The sequence below is a fragment of the Artibeus jamaicensis genome, unplaced genomic scaffold (assembly GCF_021234435.1).
Source record: "Artibeus jamaicensis isolate MK-2021 breed Jamaican fruit bat unplaced genomic scaffold, CSHL_Jam_final contig_588, whole genome shotgun sequence".
NCBI lineage: Eukaryota > Metazoa > Chordata > Mammalia > Chiroptera > Phyllostomidae > Artibeus > Artibeus jamaicensis.
The window spans coordinates 2,843,697-2,867,672 of NW_026521895.1; the positions used below are offsets into that span (position 1 = coordinate 2,843,697).

The 23,976-nt window shown below is 35.4% G+C and overlaps 1 protein-coding gene across 8 annotated transcripts in view; it reads left to right on the forward strand.

Moving 5' to 3' along the window:
• Positions 1-23,976, forward strand: part of HECTD1 (HECT domain E3 ubiquitin protein ligase 1) — an 85,736-nt gene that overhangs the window by 20,405 nt on the left and 41,355 nt on the right. For all 8 annotated transcript variants that reach the window (XM_053670505.1, XM_053670502.1, XM_037161606.2 and 5 more), the window contains exons 3-12: positions 2,304-2,538; positions 5,581-5,808; positions 6,834-7,115; positions 7,217-7,487; positions 8,249-8,325; positions 8,411-8,509; positions 11,103-11,217; positions 11,794-11,968; positions 18,025-18,163; positions 18,344-18,514. In XM_053670505.1, coding sequence (XP_053526480.1) covers positions 2,304-2,538; positions 5,581-5,808; positions 6,834-7,115; positions 7,217-7,487; positions 8,249-8,325; positions 8,411-8,509; positions 11,103-11,217; positions 11,794-11,968; positions 18,025-18,163; positions 18,344-18,514 — 1,792 coding nt within the window. The remainder of the gene's footprint in view (positions 1-2,303; positions 2,539-5,580; positions 5,809-6,833; positions 7,116-7,216; positions 7,488-8,248; positions 8,326-8,410; positions 8,510-11,102; positions 11,218-11,793; positions 11,969-18,024; positions 18,164-18,343; positions 18,515-23,976) is intronic.

Here is a 23,976-nt window from a genome sequence, read left to right on the forward strand (position 1 = left end):
TGTATGCATACCATCTTTATTTTTCTCTTAGAAATGAAATTAATCAGAGTTAAAATCTAAGAACCTATGTTTAGAACTATCTCCCTTCCCATCACCCTCCCTCCTTCCCTTCCATCCTTCCTTCTTCTTTTCTTAAAATTTGCCCTTTAACCATACTTGTTCAGGAGATTCATCGTAGCAAGGAACAGTTTTCCCCAAATTTGCAAATACGGACTACATAGTTCCATGAAATATGGAAAGTTAAACTACATGTTTATCTTCCAAATTTTTTGAAATGCAGTTTTTGCCCTGGATAAGAAATCTAGGTGAATAATTTTATTTTTAACATAAAAGCATATGGTAGATTTTTTCTTGTCATTCGATTCATGGACTGTCAACTTAAGCATTTTAATTTTTATTCAACAGCTACTGTATACTAAAGAAAAGAATGTTTTAGACTATGTTGTCCAATCTCTTCTCATCTCTTCAGTTTCCTACATATGCATATGTAGAGAGCATATGCAGAAATGCTTTCAGATTTTAATACGCTAGTCAGTCTTCTGACCTTATTGGAGAACAAGTGGACCATCTCCTGGCCACAACTCATTTCCTCCTCAGGAAAATTACAGGTGACTTCTGATGGCCTGAATCAATGAGTCAAAGAGAAGCATCTCCCAACTGAAACTCCATGTTAGTTTTGGAGGGATTTGGTGGCCTGAGATGGTACTCTGCCAGCTGTAAGGGGTTCCCTAGTTTTACAATGCATGGCCAAGCTGTCTGCAAATGGAAGTACTGGCACTGCGTCTTGGGGATATTTGCTCCCTCCTGCTCTTTGTAGTTTTGGTTCTCTCACTATGGTAGGACCCCTGGCCAACACCTTGGCTTGTCATGTCAGCTCCATTGGCTACCTTATCATGCTGAGGCACCACTGCCTCTGCAGCACAAGTTTTATTTTCTTAATAAAAGAATTTTTTAAAAAGTGTTGCTGGTTAATAAAATCACCCAAGTTTAATCAGTGTTTTGTCAGTCATTCAATGCAAGAGAGCTTCTAAGATCTTTCTGATAAATTCCTGCTGCTGGACCCCTTAAGTTATGATTACCTAAGCAGATATTAAAGAGTAAAGTACTTTGAAGTTCATACACATATTTTTAAAAAGCTGCTAAAGATATGCACACACTGAAAATTAGAGGAAAAGTAATTTTACCGAAACATGGAGAATACTGTTTTGTGTTACTGGTAGCCTATATGCAGAGGAGTTAGAATAATGTATTTGAAGTCATATAACAGATTTCTACTAATGTAAATTATTGTTTTTTTATATTTTAAATGTTGATTCAAATACAGGGGATATTATTAATAACTCGAAGATTCTGCTTTGATAAAACAGTCTTTTTTTCTTTTAATCCTCACCTGAGGACTTTTTTTTTTTTCATTGTTTTTAAAGTGAGAGGAGGGGAGAAAGAGAAACAATGTGAAAGAGCAACTTTGATTTGTTGCCTCTTGAATTTGCCTGGACCAGAATTGAACCTGCATCCCAGGCATGTTCCCTGACTGGGAATCAAACCCACAACCTTTCCTTCATGGGATGACGCTCAACCAACTGAGCCACACTGGCCAGGGCAATAAAACCGTCTTACACAGGTTTATGTAGCATATGTTAGACTATTGATAGGAGGAAAGGGGAGCTAAAGTTAATTAGTTTAATATGGTGACAAGGTACTAAGTGTTTTATGTATATAATTTCATTTAATCTTCATAACATCCATATAAAGTAGATATCATTTAGATACTACCTTTGCTTTACAAATGAGGAAATAGGACCACAAAGGTTACATAACTGTTCCATGTTTTACCCTGGTCTGTTAAACCCCACATCAACATTTGTTCCCAGAAAATATGAACTGAAGAATGTCCATGTCTTCAGGAACCCTTAATGTAAATAAGGAAATAAGGTGCTATGTTAAACAGTTTGGGCACTATTTTTGTGAGGTTTTAGGAACATGAAAGCACCAATTAACTACTTGGGGAGGTTAGGGAGGGTTTTACAGAGCAGTTGGTGTTTCACCTGAGTAGGAATATTTTTAACATAGTTTCAAGTTAATACTGATACTTTAACCTGTTTTTATACCTTGATATTTTCAGCAGTGGTGACATTAGTGTGTGATTATTGTTATGGAATTAAAAGCAGTGTGAGAAATACTACCTAATACACATGCAACCCAGTATTGAACATAAGTCATAGTTTCATCTTACTTTGTTACTATTTTGATGTGTAGCATTTAATTTAATAAGTCTGGGTGTAATATGATTTCTTCTACTACAGGTGTCCTCCTCGCACTTTCTTACCAGCGCTCTGCAAAATTTTTCTTGACGAAAGTGCTCCAGACAATGTACTAGAGGTAACAGCCCGTGCCATAACATACTACCTGGACGTGTCTGCAGAGTGTACCCGAAGGATTGTTGGGGTAGATGGAGCTATAAAAGCACTTTGTAATCGATTGGTTGTGGTTGAACTTAACAACAGGACTAGCAGAGACTTAGCTGAACAATGTGTAAAGGTAAGTCTTCTTTATTGGCCCATTGAAGATCACTTAAAGAATAAAAAATATATTTTGTTAAAAAAAACAAACAACAACAAAATTTTTTCCATTACCAGTCTTATTTTATTGAGAGTGGTTGAGAACAGCGAAGTCACAGTCCTTGTGGCACTAAAGGAGATTGCATATGGCTTGGGGAAAGGAATCTTGTCTTTGAAGGAAAATTGGAGATCACTGATAATGTTCTTCTTAGCTGTCTCAGTGCATTTTAGTTCTGGTAACCATTAATACTTTTAAGAAAGGTGGTTGCTGTTCTTGGCCAAAATTATTTTGTATGAAAATAGTAAAAACCACCAACAGAACAACTAACCCTGACCATCAGTGCCAGGCATTATACTAAACACTTTATAAGTATTAACTCATTTAATTGGCTTTTAAAAAAATTGGGGGGGGGGGGGGATGTTGGTTAATAGCATCACATAAATTTCAGGTGTACAACTTTAATTTTAATGACAATTCTATATGTGGTAGGTGCCACTAATATCACATTATTTCTATTTTAGAGGTGAAAGAATTTTAAGCATACTGACATCAAGTATGACTGGCTGTGGGTGATACCAGTAGTAGCAGAGCCAACATTAGAAGATTATGAATTTGAAGATTAGGAAATGTGGTTGTAGAGCCCATGGATTTAACATTTTGCTATATTCTTTTAGAGTTAGCTGTTATTCCTGGCAGGGCTGATTGTAATCTTCCTGACTCTGAATGCATCAGTACTGGGTCAGATAATAAACTCATTATCTGTTAACATGCATTATGATTGTTTTTTAACAGGTTAGCCAACAACTTCACATTTTATTATTTTTTAAATGATTGTTTCTTTTTTTATTTTTATTTATTTATCTTTAGAGAGGAAGGGAAGGAGAGAAGGAGAGAAAGACCAATGTATGGTTGCCTCTCGTGAGTCCCCTGCTGGGAACTGGCCTGCAACCCAGGCATGTGCCCTGACTGGGAATCGAACCGCTATTGTGTGGGTCGCAGACCTGAGCTCAGTCCACTAAGCTATACCAGCCAGGGCTGCATTGCGTTTTTAATGAAAATAACTATTTCTGAGACAAATAGAAAATTAGTGAGACGAGTAGCATTTTTTTCAAGTCTCTTTAAAGAATGTTTAGCTTAGTAGAACATAGCTGAATCTTTATATCTGCACCTACATTTAGTTGGCTGCTATATCACCTTTCACATAGTTTCTGGAAAACTCCACTCTATACTCCTGAGAATGAGAATGAAAAAGATAATTATCATCATAGTATTATTATGAAAAATAGTTTTGACTTAAATGATCCTTGAGAATGTCTTCCTCACGCATTGAGAGTCGCTGTTCATAGTTGTTAGTGTTTTGACTTTTTGCCTCTGTGTCTATAGATTTTTTTTCTGTCTAGTGTCGGAGGAAGAGGTATCCATTTTCCTTTTTTCCCCTCTTACTCTCTTGATCACATCACTTCATGTTTCTTCCCAGGGCTGGGGTTTCACTTGACTGCTCATTCACTGATGTGTATTCTCAAACTTTTTCTAGTCTGTTACACTCTGCTGTTCTTTTCTCTGTGTACTTTGCAGATTATATTTACTTAATTCATGGCTCTTTAATGCTAGCATTTCCTAAGGTTCTCTTTTTACTGTATTTAAAAAAGTTTTTTCCCTAGTATTAGTTAAAACATTTTAATAATATTTTATTTATTTATTTATTTATTTATTTATTTAGAGAGGAGGGGAGGAAGAAAGGTAAAAAACATTGTTAGGTTGTCTCTCAAATGCCCCCAACTGGGGGCCTAGCCTGCCCCAACCAGGAGTCAAACTGGCGACCTGTTACTGGTTTGTAGGATGACTCCCAACCCACTTAGCCATACCTGGCAGAGCTTCCTTCTTAAAACTGTATAAACTTTGTTCGGACAGTCTCATCTGTCAGTGTCAGTATCTTCATATGTACATGCCCCTCACATCTTTGTCTCTATACCTGACCTCTCTCTTGAATTCTAGACCTCACATTCAAAAGGCCTGTTGGACAGCTCCAGCTCTGTGTCTGAATTCATTATCTTTCACTACAGATAATAAACTCTTATTCCAATAATTGGTATTAACTTTCATCCAGACTTGGTGAATTGGTATTAACTTGTCACTCAAGACAAATCTATGTTTTATCTTTTCTTCCACTTTACACATGTAATTAGTGACAAGTCCTTTTCTAGTTTATTTCCTTCTGTTTGTTTCTGCTCTTACTGCCTTAGCTAACCCCTCATCCTCTCTTGGATAATAATGCTTGAATTTTTACATTTGCCTTTATACTCCCCTCATATCCTATTTCCCATGGTTATTAACTGAAAATCTGACTTAATATTTCCCTGCTTAAAACATTTTTCTTCCTTTCAGAATAAAATCTAAATTTGTGGTGATTCCTGAATGATCTGTGGACACTCCTATTAACACTCTAGTTCTTCCAGAACACCGTAAATGTGAACATAATTTAGAAAATAAAAGTTTATTTTTAACGTTTTTTTATTCAGAGTAAGAGTGAGGATGATGAATGATATAATAAGCTAGCACTTATTGAAAACAATTTTTTTAATGTTTAGAATCTTTACAAACTTTTGCTAAATTACTTGTAGTTTCTGCAAGGAACTTGTAGTTAATTTGAGATTGGAAAATTACATGTAGGTTTCACCTTCTAACCCAACACTGTCCAATATGGTAGTCCTTTGAGTACTGAGCACTTCAAATGTCACTACTCCAAATTAAGATGTGATTTAAGTATAAGATATACATACGGTTTTGAAGATTTAATACATAAAAGAATATAAAATGCATCAGTAGATTTTTATATGTTGTAATGATGATGCCTTGGATATATTAGGCTAAATAAAATACATTAAAATTAATTTCTTTTGTCTTTACTTTTTTAAATGTGGTTACTAATAAATATGGAGGGTTCTTTCTGTTTTCTGTGATTATGGAGGATAAAAATTGAATTTGTTGCATTCTTTTGGTAATTTTGTTTTATTGTTGTAGGTGCTAGAACTGATATGCACTCGTGAGTCAGGAGCCGTCTTTGAGGCTGGTGGTTTGAATTGTGTGCTTACCTTCATTCGTGACAGTGGGCACCTGGTTCATAAAGATACCTTGCACTCCGCCATGGCTGTGGTATCAAGACTCTGTGGCAAAATGGAACCTCAAGATTCCTCATTAGAAATTTGTGTGGAATCTCTGTCTAGCTTATTAAAACACGAAGATCATCAGGTAAGTAAAACACTGTTGTGTAATTTTGATTTCAAAAGTGATTTTATAGTGTCCTGTATTTATAACTATATGATACACTGTAGAGGTCATGCCATATTTTTTTCTCACTTTATATCTATATGGTAATCATTTTTTGTTTTGGCAATGAAATATTTTAAATTAAAAATGATATGCATTTATTTTTAAGATTTAAATATTTTAGAAATACATAATTTTTAAAGCCATACTTACTGTAATTTGTTGACTAAGCACAATTTTGTTGTTTACATAAAAAGACAGTTCTCACTGCAGTAAAATAGTGCAGCATTGAAAATGTGTGTAAGCGTTGGTTGGATTAGAATATTTGAAAAAATAAAACTTGAGTTGTAATGCTATTTATTTATTTATTTATTTATTTATTCATTCATTCTTCACCTGAGGACATGCTCATTGATTTTAGAGAGAGGGGAATGGCGGGAGAGAGAGGTGGGGGGACACATCGATGTGAGAGGAAAACATCAATAAGTTACCTGTTCTATGCATGCACCCTTGACTGGGCACTGACCTGCAACCCAGACATTTTCCTTGACCGGGAGTTTAGCTTGTGGCCTTTTGATTCAACAGATGATGCCCCAAACTTGCCATATCACCCAGAGCTACTTTTAATAATTTTTAAACATTCAGATATTAATTTTTAGTTGATATTCATAGATTACTTTGGCAAAGTTTTACATAATATTAATTAATATGGAGATTTTACTGTCCAACTAGGTCCTTTATATATGTCATATCATTAAGCTCAAACAATGAATTATAGGTACTCTTATTCCCATTTTACAAATAAGGGAACTGAGGCCTTGAGCAGTTAAGTAACATCCTCAGGTTATACAGATAGAATGTGGAGCCAGGATTAAAATTTAGATAGATTGTAAACCTTAATCTCTTTGCCACAGCTGCCTTTCTTGTAATGTCAGTATTGAAATAAGCAGTATTAATCCTTTTATTTAGCTGAATTTTTTCCGTATACATATTGTTTGTGTCATTAGGTTTCAGATGGAGCTCTGCGATGTTTTGCATCACTAGCTGATCGATTCACCCGTCGTGGTGTTGACCCAGCTCCATTAGCCAAGCATGGATTAACTGAGGAGCTGTTATCTCGAATGGCTGCTGCTGGTGGTACCATATCAGGGCCATCATCAGCTTGCAAACCAGGTCGCAGCACCACAGGTGCGCCGTCCACAGCTGCAGATTCCAAATTGAGTAACCAGGTGTCAACAATTGTAAGTCTGCTGTCAACACTTTGCAGAGGCTCTCCAGTAGTAACACACGTAAGAATGTTTTTTAATCTTTTATTTTTAATCTTTCAGAAAAAGTGTTTTTTGTATGATGCAGATATATTAAATTCTTTTTTTCCCCATTCTCTGTCTAGGATCTCCTGAGGTCAGAGCTTCCAGATTCAATTGAAAGTGCATTGCAGGGTGATGAAAGATGTGTTCTTGATACCATGCGTTTGGTTGACCTTCTCTTGGTGCTATTATTTGAAGGACGAAAGGCTTTGCCAAAGTCTAGTGCTGGATCTACAGGGAGAATCCCAGGACTCCGGAGACTGGATAGTTCTGGGGAGCGCTCACATCGGCAGCTTATAGACTGTATTCGAAGTAAAGATACTGATGCCCTTATTGATGCAATTGACACAGGAGGTTGGAAATACTTTTAATATAAAAAGAAAACTAAAATAGAGAATTATATAGGCAATTTCTAGTTTCTAGATTTTGGACAGTATTTTTAGCGATTGTGCCAGATAGCAGAGTGGCCAATGCCTTCTATAACCTCCTTTCTCCCATGTATATAATTATCAGCCTGGTTCAGGGTATCACCTGAGTAAATGCTTATTGAATGAGTAAGTGAAATTTTGCTTTATTATTGGCAGAACAAGATCCTGCCAGTTCTAAGGTGAATTGCAGATTGAATTTACTGTGTTATATCCTTAAGACTAATGAAATTTACAAAAGTTAGTTATTATAATACATAGTAAATCTTTTAGACTGCTTTATGAGGTGATGAACAAAATATAAATTATCTTTTGTGTTCTTTTGATTATAGATGGGGATTAGTTCCTTTCCCACAGTTATGGCATGAAGCAGTTAGTACCCCATTGAGTTGTGTTATATATTTAGGTTTTTTCCTTTCTTGTATATTTTTAAGGCTTTAATCCTTGTCAATCTTCAGTGGATTTAAAATTTTTAGAATACTTTACTGTCATTAAATACTTGAGAAAAAATTTTAATACTTTTTTAGCAGAATTTATATTTGCTGATTACTACTCTATAGTTGATCTAAATGTTTAAAATATACTCAGTAGTTATTATTAATAATAATGTTTAAATGACCCACTTTAGAAAAGTTCAGTATTATTTTGTTGGCTTTTAAAAACCTTATTTTTTTTCCTTCAATCTGTTAGCCTTTGAAGTAAATTTTATGGATGATGTTGGTCAGACTCTGTTAAACTGGGCCTCTGCTTTTGGAACTCAGGAAATGGTAAGCTAATGAATAAAAACTAATGTTTTAAATCAAAGGTAGAAATATTAATAAGACAACTTTATGATTCTTCATCATTTTACAGGTAGAATTTCTTTGTGAAAGAGGTGCTGATGTTAATAGAGGTCAAAGATCATCATCATTACATTATGCTGCGTGTTTTGGAAGACCTCAAGTAGCAAAGGTAAAGTCCAGATTTTTAAATTACTAATTTAATATTTGACATTTACATGTTTCCAAAATTAGATTGATATAAAAACTTTTTCTAAGTCATGCTTCCATGCTGTCTTTATTCACCTCATTTCCCCTTGCCCACTATAGGTAAGCATTTAAATTTTTTATTACATGTTTATTTTTTTAAATGTTTTTAATACAGATATAAGCAAAAGTAAATATGTATGCTTTTTACCTCCTTTTCTTATGCAAAATGTAACATTTATATATTGATCTATACTTTGCCTTCTTCCTGGAGAACTTTTCAACATCTGTATACTTACCCTGCATAGATGTACTGCAAGTTTATTCAGCTAGTCACTTATTGGTAAACACTTGGTTGTTTTCCAGTTTCTTATTCTTGGCAGTAAATAACTTTTATAGGCATTCCTCAGAGATATTAATAAAGTGCTAGTATTGCAGTAAAACAAGTTCTAATCCTTTTGCTAATTGGAGGGTCTTGCCTTCCATTTGTAAAAACAAACAAACAAACAAAAAATGCAGTATCTGTGTAGCACAACAAAACAAAACACAATAATATGAGGTATTCCTGTACATTTTGTATTGTTTGTATTTAATAATCATATATTCTCTTTGCAGAAGAATCATAGTGTCTTTGACTTTTAGTTTACCAAAAGAATTTGTAGAATCTTTTTATAGTTAGAAGAAATTGAGGTTCAGAAAGTGGAATGATAAGGACGAAGCCAAGTGTATCATCTAGGTCTATAGAATCTTACAGTGAAGTGATTTGGCATAGTGCAGCCTTAGTCGACTATAAAGTCAAGCATACCTGGATTCATGTCTTAGCTCATTAACAATAAAGGCTGTGTGGTCTTGGTCAGATTTCTTAAGTTTGACTTGCAGTTTTATCAATAAAATATGTATATTCTTTGTATGATTATTGTAATAATTAGAAAAATTACATAGAAAGATAAAAATGCTGTGAAAAAGCAACTAGTATAGTAGTTGGCACATTGCAGATGCTCAAAATGGTAGCTGCTTTTATTGTTATTTTTATACTATAAGAACATTTTTTTATGATATCTTAGTCTTCTAACCTGGGAAAGGTGATTTCTTCAGCCTTGAATTCTGTCAGTTTGAATTAACTTTTAGAGAGAAAGAGGTTTGTAAGGGTGATGAAAATTTTAATAAGTCGTTTTCTTTTGACCTGTACTATTCTGTAGTTATTAGTGTCTGAGCAGGAGAGGAGTCAAATGAATTGTATCTAATCCTAACCTATAATGATTATACATTGGCCACAATGAGCTATAGTTGCTGCCGCTCAGGATGATATAATAGGTAGTATTTACTATGCACTTTGACTGTGACAGCCAGTATCTTAAGCATTGAACACCCCTTGTTCAGTCTTCACAGGTTCTTCTGTTTTTAGTTGATTGTAAGATATACCTCCATATTCCTCCCCCACCCTGTGTATATTTTAACATCTCTTAAATAGGAAAATGTCTTGTAATTGCTATTGAAGAGGTACAAATTGCAGCAGTTATTACCTGTTCGTGCAACAAAATTTGTCAAATTGATTTTAGTAATTTGAATGAAAAACCCTGTCTGATAGAAGAGCACTCTCAGAATGCTGAACCACTAATGCTTTTTTATGGCATAGATAATAACATTTTGTATAGAAATGCAAATTTGGTGGCTATAAATCAAATAATAATTATGAATTCTGTGCTCAGAATGTGAAGTTACAGAAATGCTTTACTATATTTTATAACTTATGTATTGTTTCAGTAATATGTAAAAAAAAAATCAAAGTTTAAAAAAGTTTTTCACTAAGTTAATTTAAAAAGTTCCAAGCAAAAAAAGCATTGTTGTAAAGTTTGATTGGCATTGTTTTTTCTTTCTTAGCAGTACTTAGATTTAATGAAATACTGAATTATTGTGACTCAAACCCCAGCAGTTTGGAGTTTTTAGACTGCGTACTTTCAGTGCTGCATACTTTCTTGATGTCTGTATGGATGCACTTATTTGTCTGATGTATGTGTATCTTTTACATTTATTACATTATAACAAAGTTCAAAAAACTACCTTGGAGGCTGATAGGAAAAATGTGAGTTATGTTCTCTGTGCAAAAGGGCTTATAGTCTGCTGGGGAGAGAGTCCAATGTCCATTAAAAATAGATGAAGAGTGTAATTTGTGTTTAAGAGCTAAATTTTATAGTGCATTCTAAAAGAATTGATTTAACTTGGTTTTGTTGCATTGATTCAAATTGATTTAATTGGTAATATATAGGAAATGATGAAGATGATTACCATGTCACAAGCTGAATCCTAGTAGCTCTGAAATGGAAAGGCATACTTTGATAAAGAAGATGACACACTTAATTTGAGTTGTTAATAAACAGGTGAAATTAATCTGTAATTTTTCTCAGTTTATAGGTAGATGACTTTCATAGCAATGTATGCAAAGATAGATTTGAATTGGTATCTGTTTGATTAAGTAATTCTGTAATTTAAAGTATATGGGCATAACCTAAAGATTGCACAGTTGGGTATTAAAGAAATAAAGTGTTAATTGTCAAATCAAATGCCTTTTTTTTTTGTAGACTCTATTACGGCATGGTGCAAACCCAGATCTGAGAGATGAAGATGGGAAAACTCCATTAGATAAAGCTCGGGAAAGGGGCCATAGTGAAGTAGTAGTTATTCTTCAGTCTCCAGGTGAGGGGTAAAACTCTTCCTTTTAAGCCATCTGTTATTACTTTTCTGTTATTACTTCACTACCATAGAAGTACCTTTTTGTAGACATATTAACATTATGTAAATGAAATGTTTCTGTGAAATTAAATAATTATCTTATATACCCTTGCATTTGATAAACCTTTAACAGTGTACTATTTTGTGTTCTTTGATACTATGGCTGCATGATTTTAGAGAGACCAAATCAAAAGTTTAGGGGTATGGGAAGTCATAAAGAATAGTTGGGTATTGTATAGATGAAGTACTTAGACCAAATTTTTAAGTTTTCACAGAGTAGATAAATTCAGAGCCTCTGAAATAATTTTTAGAATCAGGTGGAGTTTTCAAAATTATTTCCTTAGGTTGTGATTTAGCTCATTGGAGGTACTAATGTTTTTTAGTATTCTTATAAGCACCTTTGATAGATACAACATCCTAATTTCAATTTAATTGTTAATTGGGGACAATTAATAGTTTTGTGTTTGGTACATTTTAATATTTTTTTACTGAAAGGAAATTTTTCAAAAAATTATTTTACCGAATCATATTTGTCTGCAGGTGACTGGATGTGTCCAGTTAATAAAGGAGACGATAAGAAAAAGAAAGATACAAACAAAGATGAAGAAGAATGTAATGAGCCAAAGGGAGATCCAGAAATGGCACCCATATACTTGAGAAGGCTACTGCCAGTGTTTGCACAAACATTTCAGCAAACTATGCTCCCCTCAATAAGGTATACTTTTAGTTTTTACTTACTAAATCATGCCAGATACATAGTTTTATTTATCTCCCTTTTCCCACAAGGATTCAAAGATTATTTTAATATTGCAAAGGTATAGTAAGAATAAAAATTAGATTGGAGAGTTAAATCTTTTCGTCTAATCTGACTTAAGAGAAGTTGTTTAGAAAATCAAGAGGACTAGGTTTCTAACAGTTTTTGTAGCTCTCTGAATATCAACTCTAGGGAAATTTTCATAAATAAACATTTATTGGGCTTTATGGAAGCTTTTTTCCTTTTTTTAAATTGTTGTTCTATTACAGTTATCCCAATTTTTCCCCCATAGTTCTCCCCTAATGCTCCCTGCCCCGCAGCTCCCACAGTTAGTCTCCACCCCGTCGTCCATGTCCATGGGTCCTTTATACATGTTCCTTGACTAGACCCCTCCTCTTTCCCCTTCTTGTGGAAGCTTTTTGGTAGAGTCAGTGTGAGCTGGTTTTTGGAGGAGGTGCTCAAAGAAATGAGACTTGGCTCTTGCTTACTGTATGTACCCTTACAGGCTAATAAGAAAGGTAAGCAATAATAGAGTGGTAATTGATAGATTAGACATGTAATAAGAGTTCCCAGGAAATGTAAGTTATTTAACAACTAATTGAGCTGGACAAATTGGAGAGGTTATGCAGAATTAGATTTAAATTGGATTTTAAGGGTTACTTGGGAGTTTTCTATGTAGACGGATTTCGAAGCATCATCGGCACCAATATGTGCAAAGGCATGGAGCTATGAGTAAGTCCATCCTGGTGCAGTTAGTTCCTGGTGGTACTCTCTCTACTCTGTGTCTCTTCAGAGTCAGCCATTTCTATCCATCTGTTAAATACTGTAGCCCAAAGTATCATAGTCTGTAGTTTGACTACTCTGGTCTTTTCTCCTCTTTTTCTCTTTTTCCCCTTTCCATATAGGGGCAAATTTGTTCCTACGTATAGGGCTGAATTATTTTTTAAATCTGAATTTGCAATCACTTTCCGGTTTTAACCTTTTAGTAGCTTCCAAATGGCTTTGACTAAAACCTAACTCCTTAGCTCTCAGGCTTGCAAGGTCTTACATAAATCTCACCCCCCTCTCTGACCTTAATTGGTATACTATATAACCCCGAGACCATTACACTTATACTATTCTAGCATTCTTTCTATTTTTGGAGTACTCCAACTGTATTTTTCCTTAGGGCTTTTGCACTTAACTTTTCTTTGCTGAGGACTTTCTGTTCCCCAGTCTTTCGAATGGTTGCTCGCTTCATGTCATTTAGTTCTCAGTTCAAATGTTACATCTACTGACGTGTCCAACTAAATTTACCTCTAGGACACCTTTGACATCAATGGTAATGTTTTAGTGTCTTTTGAAAATTTTTTTATTGAAAGGGAAGGAGGGAAGAAGAAAAAGGGAGAGAAACATCTGTCTGTTGCCTCTGGAATGCCCCTAACTGGGAAAACCTGGTCTGCAACTCATGCTTGTGCTTTGACCAGGAATTGAACCAGCAGTCTTTCAGTTTGTGGGATGACACTGAACCATACCAGTCAGGGTTGTTTTACTTGTCTACAGAGCTTGTGGTCTCTGAAGTCTTGCTTTTTAAGTGTTTTTGTTTGCTTCATTGCCATCTAAAGTAAATTCCATGAGAGCTGGCATTATGTACTGCTGTATTCATACAAAGACAAGGAGGCTTAGGATAGGGGTGATATATGAGATCTGTCCGGAAAAAGGTCAGCCGTTGTTAATATAACAAGAACAGTTTGCGCGACATCGCTGTAACCTGGCAGCCAAGGAGAATGGACTGGAATACGCATGTGTGAACAATGATGCCTTTAATATGCTAGTCAGTGAGGTCAGTAGATGTCATTGAGGGAGCATGTGTACTCTGTGGATGTCACATTCAAAATGACAGAGTGAGTAGAACAACCATCTGCATCCAGCTTTGCACTAAGCTTGAACATTCCTCTGTGGAAGCTGTTGGGATGATGCAGGAGGCTGCAGTTATAGGCAACTGGTGACTGGTAGCTTCATCAGGACAATGTGCCTACTCATGCATCATGTCTCATGCAGAGTTTTTTGGTGAAACATCAAGTCACATCAGGTAACTCAGCCCCCCCACCACCTAGATTTGCTGCCCTGTGACTCCTGGTTTTTCCCAAAACTAAAATCACCTTTGAAAGGGAAGATATTTCAGACTATCAGTGATATTCAGGAAAATACTACAGGGCAGCTGATGGTGATTGGGAGAACTGTGAGATCCCAAGGTGCCTACTATGAAGGGAACTGAGGCATCATTGTCTTTTGCACATTGTTTCTTGTATCTTCTTCAGTAAATGTCTCTGTTTTTCATATTACATAGCTGGATACCTTCTGGACCTTATATAGATATTCAGTGAATGTTTGAATGTGTGTATTTTATTAGCAGTTGCAAATAGTTTGATATTTATAGAGTATGGGATATGTTTAGGTAGCTCAGTAAATATTAAAAAGATAGACAGGAGTCTTTATGACCTATGAAGGCCTTTGTGGACCATGATAATGAGTGTGGACTTCATACCACAGTTACAGAAGGATGACTTAAAGTCAGATTTGTGATTTTTAAAGATCGTTTTGGCAGCCTGGTGGAGAAAAGGACTAGAGGAGATAAGTATGAAAACAGACAATTAAAGGGTTCACTGTAATATGAACTTCAGACTTTTGTCAGGGGACTGGCATTGTAGAGAAAAAGTCAAGAGGCTGGGATATAGGTTGTTTAGGGATTGATGATGTGGGGGGGGGATATGAGGATGAAGGACAGCAAGCAGTGAAGGATAACTGACAAATTTTTGACTGAATGATTGAGAATTTGATGTTTGGTCATTTTAAGTTTGGTCATATCATTAGAACATGTAATTTAGTAGGATTGAAGTGCCTTAAATACCAGTTTTATGAGGTGACCTTAAAGTGCTAGCAATCTTTCAGCAATATTAAAACAAAAGGGAATATCTTAAAACTTAATTTTTCACTATTTCAGTTTGAAATTTGATCAGAAGAGCAAATGTACTCTGATTGGACAGTTAAAGGAGTGTGTGTGTATATATATATAAACTTCAGCTGTTATATATCAGTACTGGCTTATGCACAATGTCTGCAGGAAACAAAAGGCAGACAACAGATTCATGGGGTTTCTGAACAGACAACAGCAGTTTTAATGGTGGAGTAGTTTGTAAAAACCTGATTATTCTCTGTAAGACTCCCTGCTCAGTTTTATTCAGATAATAATCAGCATATAACTTTGTATTGAGGTGTACAAATAATGATTTAATAATATGCATCTTTTGTAAGATAGACTGAGGACCTCCCACTTTGTTTTTGAATGGCTACATTGAATCTTGAAGAGTAAATAAAGGCACTGGACAAAGATTGAGTTCATTTTTTAGCAGTGGAAATCTGATGATCCATTAATTTTCTTAAAAATCACAATTTGAAAGAAAGGAATAAATAGGTGAGATTATTGAAGAAGAATCTGAATAACAAGTGTAAACTTTCAGTGATTAAATTATTTATTTATTCAGTAATTAAATTATTTATGGTACAAGAGTTTATAAAATCAGTGGAATAGAATATCCTCTCTCCCAAAAGAGCCAATTATAGGTAGGAAATGTATAATAATGGAAATTTCATAGTTCATTTGAGAGGGAAGATTATTTAGTAAATGGTACTACAATAGAATATCTGTTTTGTGGTTTGACTTTAAAAAGTCAGTTTAGTCTTTTACATTGTATATCTGAACAAATTTAAATTGGATTAAAGTGTAAAAAAATAAAGCCTTAGGAAAACAAAAATAAAATAATCTTAAATCTTTATCATAACTTGATAGAATGACTTTCAAAACTTGTTCATGTTAGTCTTGTCATTTTAAAATTATGTAAAAAACATAGAACTGTATATCAGAAACAGTATTAATCACATACATAAAAGTACCCATAAATGTAAACTCTTAATCCAAATAAATATGCTAGTATATTGGTATTTGTTAGAAAGCATGAAAGTGTGACCAAGGGATACTATCTTTATTATACGAAGAGCACATACAAATTTTTGGTAAAACTATAAGGGCCAATTTAAATAGATCAGCCAATGACATCATGGCCCAGTGCTCAAGAGGAAATGTAGCAAAAATTAACATGGAAAAATCTATTCCTTTACTAGTAAAAAAAATATTTTAAAAATTCAATGGCATTTTCACACATTACACATTTAAGGAAGTTTTTTTTTTAAGTAACCATATTGTATGTGTATTTAGTGACACTTTAAGCTGTTAACAGCTTTTCGTCTCTCCAGCTATAATAAGGTATAATTGACATATAAAATTGTGAGATATTTAAAGTGTACATCTTGGTGGCTTGATATATATACATATACATTGCGAAAGGATTCCCTCATCTAGTTAACTTACAGATGCATCACCTCACATTTACCTTTCTGTGGGGAGGGCGAGAACATTTTAAGTTCTCAACAAAAAAATTTTTTAGAAGAGAGAGTTTATTTAGAAAGTTTGATCATCAATAGCAAGAGGTAGAAGTGAATGTAGAAGAAATGGATTCAGGAAACAAGTTACGGAGACAAAAGAAAAAAGCAGTTCTCAGCACATTTTAATTATACAATACAGTCATGTTTTACATTCAGTCCTCAGACCTTATTCATCTTATAGCTGAATGCTTGTGCAGCAGGGCCTTGAAGAAAGTTATTCAACATTGTTTAGCTGTAATGTGAGTGAGATGCTGTGGGAACTTCACTCTTGTTTATGCCAATAAACCTATTACATGTCATTTTGCTTAAGGTCATAGAGCCTATTCACATTGTCAGGTCACATTGTCAGGTCACATTGTCAGGTGACTAACCCTCACCCTCTAACCCTTTGCCCACCTCTCCCTAGAGAGAGTTACGAAGTCCGTAAAATAAGAGACCACATGCTGTAGAAATACAGCTGTATATCACATGCCTCTCTTGGACATCAAGAGATTTTTGCTTCTATATTCTTCCTGTGGAAGTCATCTCAGGCGTAATAATATCTACATTTTGGAGCCTAGCATACTATAAAATATGTAATAAACAGATTATTGGCTTTTATGTAATAGACCAGTCTCCTCTTGGTCTATAATTTAAATGTGTGGGCATGTGTTTATTTTAAAAGAACAGGCTGTTTGTTATAAAATTGAGGTTAGTTTGTATGACTCAGTATCATCTATGTTCTTAAGCAAAATGGTGAATAAATAGAAGGAGGCCTACCAAGTTGTTAACAGTGGGGATATTTTGGGGCATGGGATTACTAGGATCTCTTATTTCTATGAGAATATAGTTGTATTGAAAACACATTTAAAATCTGACAGAGGACAAAAATGCTTAATTCAAAATTTGATTTTCATACAAATTACCTGGTGTTATAAATTGTTAGAGCTTTGTATTTTGGGTTATAGGGAATTATAGGTTAATTACAATTTATACCATTTATTTTCTTAGCAATAATTGCATTGCTTTTCACTTGAGTTTTTTTTTAAAGACTATTTATTTATTTTTAGAGAGAGGGGAAGGGAGAAAGAGAGGGAGAGAAACATCAGTGTGTAGTTGCCTCTCGTACATTCCCAACTGGGGGCCTGGCCTGCAAGCCAGGCATGTGCCCTGACTGGGAATTGAACCAGTGACCTTTTGGTGCAGGCCAGTGCTCAGTCCACTGAGCTACACCAGCAAGGGCATTACTTGAATTTTTGAAAGTAACATGGCATCTTAACAGTCATGCTGGTTAAATATAAAATAGAACAGCACATTTAAGAAAATTATAAAAATAATTTCAGTTTTGATGAACTCAATATATTAATATTAGGAAATAAATGAAATTACCTAAAAAGGAGCATAAACTAGTGCTAGCATTGTCTTCATTTTTTGTATTTTATTAAGAGTACATTTTAACAGAGCTTACAAAAACTAAAAGTTTTCATTAATGTATAAGTTGCATTTTGTTTTATTTTAGCTTTTTATGACTTCTCAAAATTTTTTTACTTTTTAAGGAAAGCAAGTCTTGCTCTGATTCGAAAAATGATTCATTTTTGCTCTGAAGCATTGTTAAAAGAAGTTTGTGATTCTGATGTTGGTCACAATTTGCCTACAATACTTGTGGAAATCACTGCCACTGTCCTTGATCAAGAGGTACGTTTTTATCTTTTTTGAAGCTCCTGTAGATTCCCTTTAGGTAATGTCAGTAAAATGATTTAACTTTTGTCCCAATTTCAGTAAGTCATTTTTTCCTGTGGAAATTATTGCATTTGTCTACTCCAGGCAACTAAACTTATTTTTTATAATTTTTTCTAATTTTCTTTTTTCCTCCAGGATGATGATGATGGCCACTTGCTTGCTTTGCAGATCATAAGGGATTTAGTAGATAAAGGTGGCGATATTTTCTTGGATCAGTTAGCCAGACTTGGTGTAATTAGCAAAGTGTCAACTTTGGCTGGTCCTTCCTCAGATGATGAGAATGAAGAGGAATCAAAACCGGAAAAAGTGAGTGATCTTAATTGCAGTGGTATCAGGAGTAAGGTTTGCTCGAGGAAATCTAGTAGTTCCAGTTTACAGTAGGTTTTGACAAAATAATGGCAATATGGAATAGTACTATAGTTTAAAGGTCTGGGTAATTTAAAATATATTATTGATGATATGTAAAACTTAGAGAGAAGTTGCAAATAAGGAATTAGAGTATCTTCTATTTATAGTCACTAATTTTTGACATTTTGTCCATTTGCTTTATCATTTGCAGACATTCATGTGTGTGTGTGTGTGTACATTTAAAAAATATTTGACAGAGGCCTGACATATAGTGCCCTTTTACACCTAAAAACTTCACCAAAAAAACAGGATATTCTATTATGGTATAATCGTAATATAATCAAAATCAGGAAATTTAATATTTATATAAAATTGTATCTAATCTAGACATAATAATTCAAATTTGCTATTGTCCTTAATAGCATTTTTTCTTTTTCTGGTTTAGGATCCAGTATAGGAGAACATAGTTACATGTAGTTAATCATGTTCCTGAAAACCTGCAACAGATTCTCAGCTTTTCTTTTTCTTTCATAGCCTTGGCATTTCTGAGGAGGAGAGACCACTTAGTTTGGATAATGGCCTCACTTTGCATATGTGCCAGGTTTCTTCATGATTAGATTCAAGTTACAGGTTTTTAGCAGGCAGACTGTAAGAGGTGATTTTATGTCTTTCTCATCGCTGTATGTGCCTTCTTAGTGGCCCATGGTGTCTTGTTGCTGCTGTCTTGCTGATGATGTTAATTTGATCTCTTGGTTATGTTGGCCTGTGACAGGTTTCTCTGTTATAAGTCACTCTTTTTTCTTTTGTAATTAAGTAATTTGTGGGGAGATAATTTGAGACTATGTAAATAAATATGTTGTTGCTTGTTAAACCTTTACCAGCTAGGTTTAGTATTCATTGCTTATCTTGCCTTAGATTACAAATTTAAAACATACCTTATATGTCTTTATTGATTGCCAAAGAATGATTAAGTCCTAACATTTAATTAATGCTTATACTCTATTTGTGACAGGGTAGTGATATATTTTTTAAAGACTTCATTTATTAATTTTTAGAGATAGGGGAGGGGAGGGAGAAAAGGAGAGAGGTACTGATGTGCTAGAGAAACAGTGGTTAGTTGCCTTGTGCACATCCCCAACCAGGGACATGGCCCACAACCTGGGCATATACCCTGAGTGGGAATTGAACCAGTGACCTTTTAGTTTGTGGGATGACGCCGAACCCACCCAGCTACACCAGTCAGGGCAAATAGTGATATTTTTGAGAGGATATTGGGTTATGGGTTTTAACTGTAGAATCCTGAGAGCATAAGAGAGAGAGAATGCGTGTGTGTTTGTGTTTCCTAAATTTAACAAAGAACAGACTTCTGCCAAGATGGAGGTGTAGTGGAAACACTGTGCCTTCTTGCACAACCAAGTTTAAAGACAACAAAGTTTTTAGTAACAAAAAAACGCAGCCAAAACAGAAAATTGAACTATAAGGAAGTCCAACAACAATGAACTGTTCAGCCAGACTGGTAAGAGGGGCGGAGCCAGCAGCGGAGTGGGGTGGGGCAGGAAAGATCCCCGGATCCAGGCTCGCAGGCAGCCGTGGGTGGATCCCAGGTGTGGGGTAGCAATGGGCGGATGCACTGAGGGTACAAGGCAGCAAGCTGACCAAGGTCACACATTCATGCCAGATAAACCTGTGAAGGAGGGAGCAGTGAGAGAGACCACACAGGCCCCAGCAGTGGGAAGCAGCAGAGGGGACCGCTGTTGTCCCTCTCTGACCCCGCCCCCACATACAGCATCACAACCCAGTGACTGAGTTGCCCCACCCTGGTGAACACTTAAGGCTCTGCTTCTCATACCTAACAGGCACCAACAAACCAAAACATGGCTCAAGAAGAACTCAAAGCCCCAGAGCTCATAACTCTAAGCGACCAAGAAATAGCCAAACTTTCAGATGCCCAGTTCAAAACACTGGTGATCAGGATGCTCACAGAACTGGTGATTTTAGTCACAAATTAGAGGGACATATGAAGGCTAAACTAATTGAAATGAAGGGAAATGCACAGGAAACCAATAGTGTTGGAAAGGAAACTGGGACTGAAATCAAGAAAGTGGACCAGAAGGAAGAGAAAAATGACCAAACAGAAAAATATGAAGAAACAAGAATTCAAAAAACTGAGGAGAGGTTTAGGAACCTCCAGGACATCTTTAAACATTCCAACATCCAAATTATAGGGGTGCCACAAGGGGAAGAGAAACAGCAAGTGGAAATCTTATTTGAACAAATAATAAAAGAGAACTTCCCCAATCTGGCAAAGACAATAGACTTCCAGGAAATCCAGGAAGCTCAGAGAGTCCCAAAGAAGTTGGACCCAAGAAAGAATACACCAAGGCACATCATCATTACATTAGCCAAGATTAAAATGAAGGAGAGAATCCTAGAAGCAGCAAGAGATAAGGGGACAGTCACCTACAAAGGAGTTCCCATCAGACTGTCAGCTGATTTCTCAAAAGAGACCTTACAGGCAAGAAGGGGTTGGAAAGAAGTATTCCAAGTCATGAAATGCAAGGACCTACATCCAAGATTGCTGTATCCAGCAAAGCTTTCATTTAGAATGGAAGGGCAGATAAAGTGCTTCTCAGATAAGATCAAATTCAAGGAGTTCATCAGCACCAAGCCCTTATTGTATGAAATGTTAAAGGGACTTACCTAAGAAAAAGAAGATAAAAAAGATGAACAGTGAAAGGACAGTAAACTCACAGTTATTAACAGCCACACCTAAAACAAAAGCAAACTAAGAGGACAGCTAGATCAGGAGGAGCAGAACCACTGAAATGAAGATCACATGGAGGGTTAGCAACAGGGGAGTGGGAGGAGGGGAAGGGGAGAGAAGGTACAGAAAATAGGTAGCGTAGACGGTAGGTAGAAAATAGGGGGGAGGGCAAGAATAGTATGGGAAATATAGAATCTAAAGAACTTGAGACAGGTGGTCATAAACTAAAGGGAGGAATGGTGGGGGAGGGAATGTGCAGGGTGGAGGGGAATGAAGGGGGGAATAGAACAACTGTAATGGCATAATCAATAAAATATATTTTAAAAAAAACAATAAACAAGATGATGTTGGGGTTTACGCCCATGGAATTCTTGCACTCAAGAAGTAGGTGACACATCCCAGTAGTCTTTGTAGAAGTTAATAAGCAGAGTCTAACATTTACATGGAAATGCAAGGGACTTAGAGTAACCAAAGCTACCTTGAAAAGTATCCAATTTGAAGGATGTACATCAGCAGATTTCAAATCTTACAAAGCTGTTGCAATCAAGAAAGTGTGGTAGTAGTGTAAGGTAGATTAATGACACACATTCAGGGGTGGGAAAAGAAGGTTTGCAAGTGTGTTCATATCAAATAGTTCAATAATTAATAAATAATACAAGAATAAATTTTTACATACAACTGTAAACCTACTTTTGCCAACTCCTGTGTATATGGTCAATTGATTTTTAGCCAAAGTGCTAAGACAATTTAATCAGGAAAGGAAGATTTATTTTTTAAAAAATGCCTGAATGGGGGCTGGGTATAATAGGTGAAAGAATTAAACAAAAGAAACCCCCAGAAAACAAAAAATTAATACACACAGACAATAGTATGGTGATTACCAGAGGGAAAGGATGTGGTCAAGGTAGAAGAGGATCAAGGAGGAATGAATGTGATGGAAGGAGACTTGACTTACAGTGGTGAACACACAACATGATGTATAGATTATGGGTTATAGAATTGTACACTTGAACTCTTTATAATTAAACAATGTCACCCTAATAAATTTAATAAAAAATTTAAAAATGCTTGCAGAAGTGGATAGCAAGTGCCAAACAATGAAATCTTGACCCTTGTCATATACACCATATACAAACATTAACAGAAAATAAACCAGCTCTTGGCTGATGTGGGTCAGTGGATTGAGCACCAGCCTGCGAACCACAGGGTCACTGGTGCAGTTCCCATTCAGGGCACATTCCTGGGTTGCGGGTGAGGTCTCCAGTGGGGGCCAGGTGAGAGGCAACCACATTGATGTTTCTCTCCCTCTCTTCCCCCCTCCCTTCCCCCCTTTGAAAATAAACAAAATCTTTACAAAAAGAAAGAAAATAAGCCATAGACTGAAATGTATGGGATAACATTGTAAAACTTATAAAGAAAAAGAAGAAAATGTTAGGGACCTTGAGTTTGACAAAGATTTCTTAAATAGGACATTAAAAGGTTATACTATAAAGAACCAAAAGTCAATGAATTGTACTTCAGTACAATTAAACTTTTGCTCTTCAAAATATATTGTTTAGAAAAGGGCATACCATAAAGTTCTCTTAGACTTTTTTTTTGGTATGAAAATATTTTAATTCAGCTTTCATTTCGATGAGTGTTTTTGTTGCCAGAGGACTCTTGGTTTATCATTTTCTAGAACATTAGAAATACTCCATTGTTATCTGATAGGCATAGTCCCTACAGAGAAGTTTGCTATAATTCCCATCTCACTTCTGTTGTATATAACTTAACCTTTCATCATCTGGTTTTTGAAAGGTTTTATCACTGTTATTTTAGCAATTTGAGTGATATGCTTTGCTGTGTTAGGTGTATATGTGTACACATGCATATGTGGGCATCCATCCCTACTCAGGATTGTTTCATTTTCTTTATCTGTGGGCTTATGATATTTGTCAAATTTGGGAACTTTTCAACTATCGTACAAGGATTTTCCACTCTGGCCTTTTGGAATGCAAGTATCTATCAACTTGTGTGCTCTCTCGGAATTGTTCAGCTTACACTTTTTCACTTGTACTTTGCTCAACCCTATACGTGAGTGGTCTCTTACTCATTAGATACTTGTGTTGACACTTTGCGGATTTCTGGAGGTCTTTATTGCTTGACTCCCTCACCCTAAACTTAGTCTTCACATGCTCCATTTGCCTTAGTCTCTTCAAACACAGATCTCCATGTCTTCAGCTCATATTGTTGAATTTTGTGTTCCCTTTTTTTAAGACCTTAGCAAGAAAATTGTGCCAAGACCTAGGGAGATTACCATGTTTGTTTCCATTTTCCAGGGAATCACAATCCTGGGTTATTCAGTGTTTGAAAACACTTTTATATATGGTGTCCAGCTTTCACTGTTTACAATGGGTGGGCAAGTCTTGGTCCTTGTTAATATTTCATGGCCTGGAGCATAAGTACTTACATTTAGAGAAATCCATATTTTATAATCTCATCTTAGTGTTACAAGCTACTTCAGGGGGGAAAATCACATAAACTATTTATTTTTTTAAAGTTTAAATCCTCATAAAGTGTAAAAGTACTTTACCCATATATGTATGCATGCACACCTGAAAAATTTATATATGTTTATGGTGAATATTCTCAGTATTTAAATGTTGTCAGCAAAATA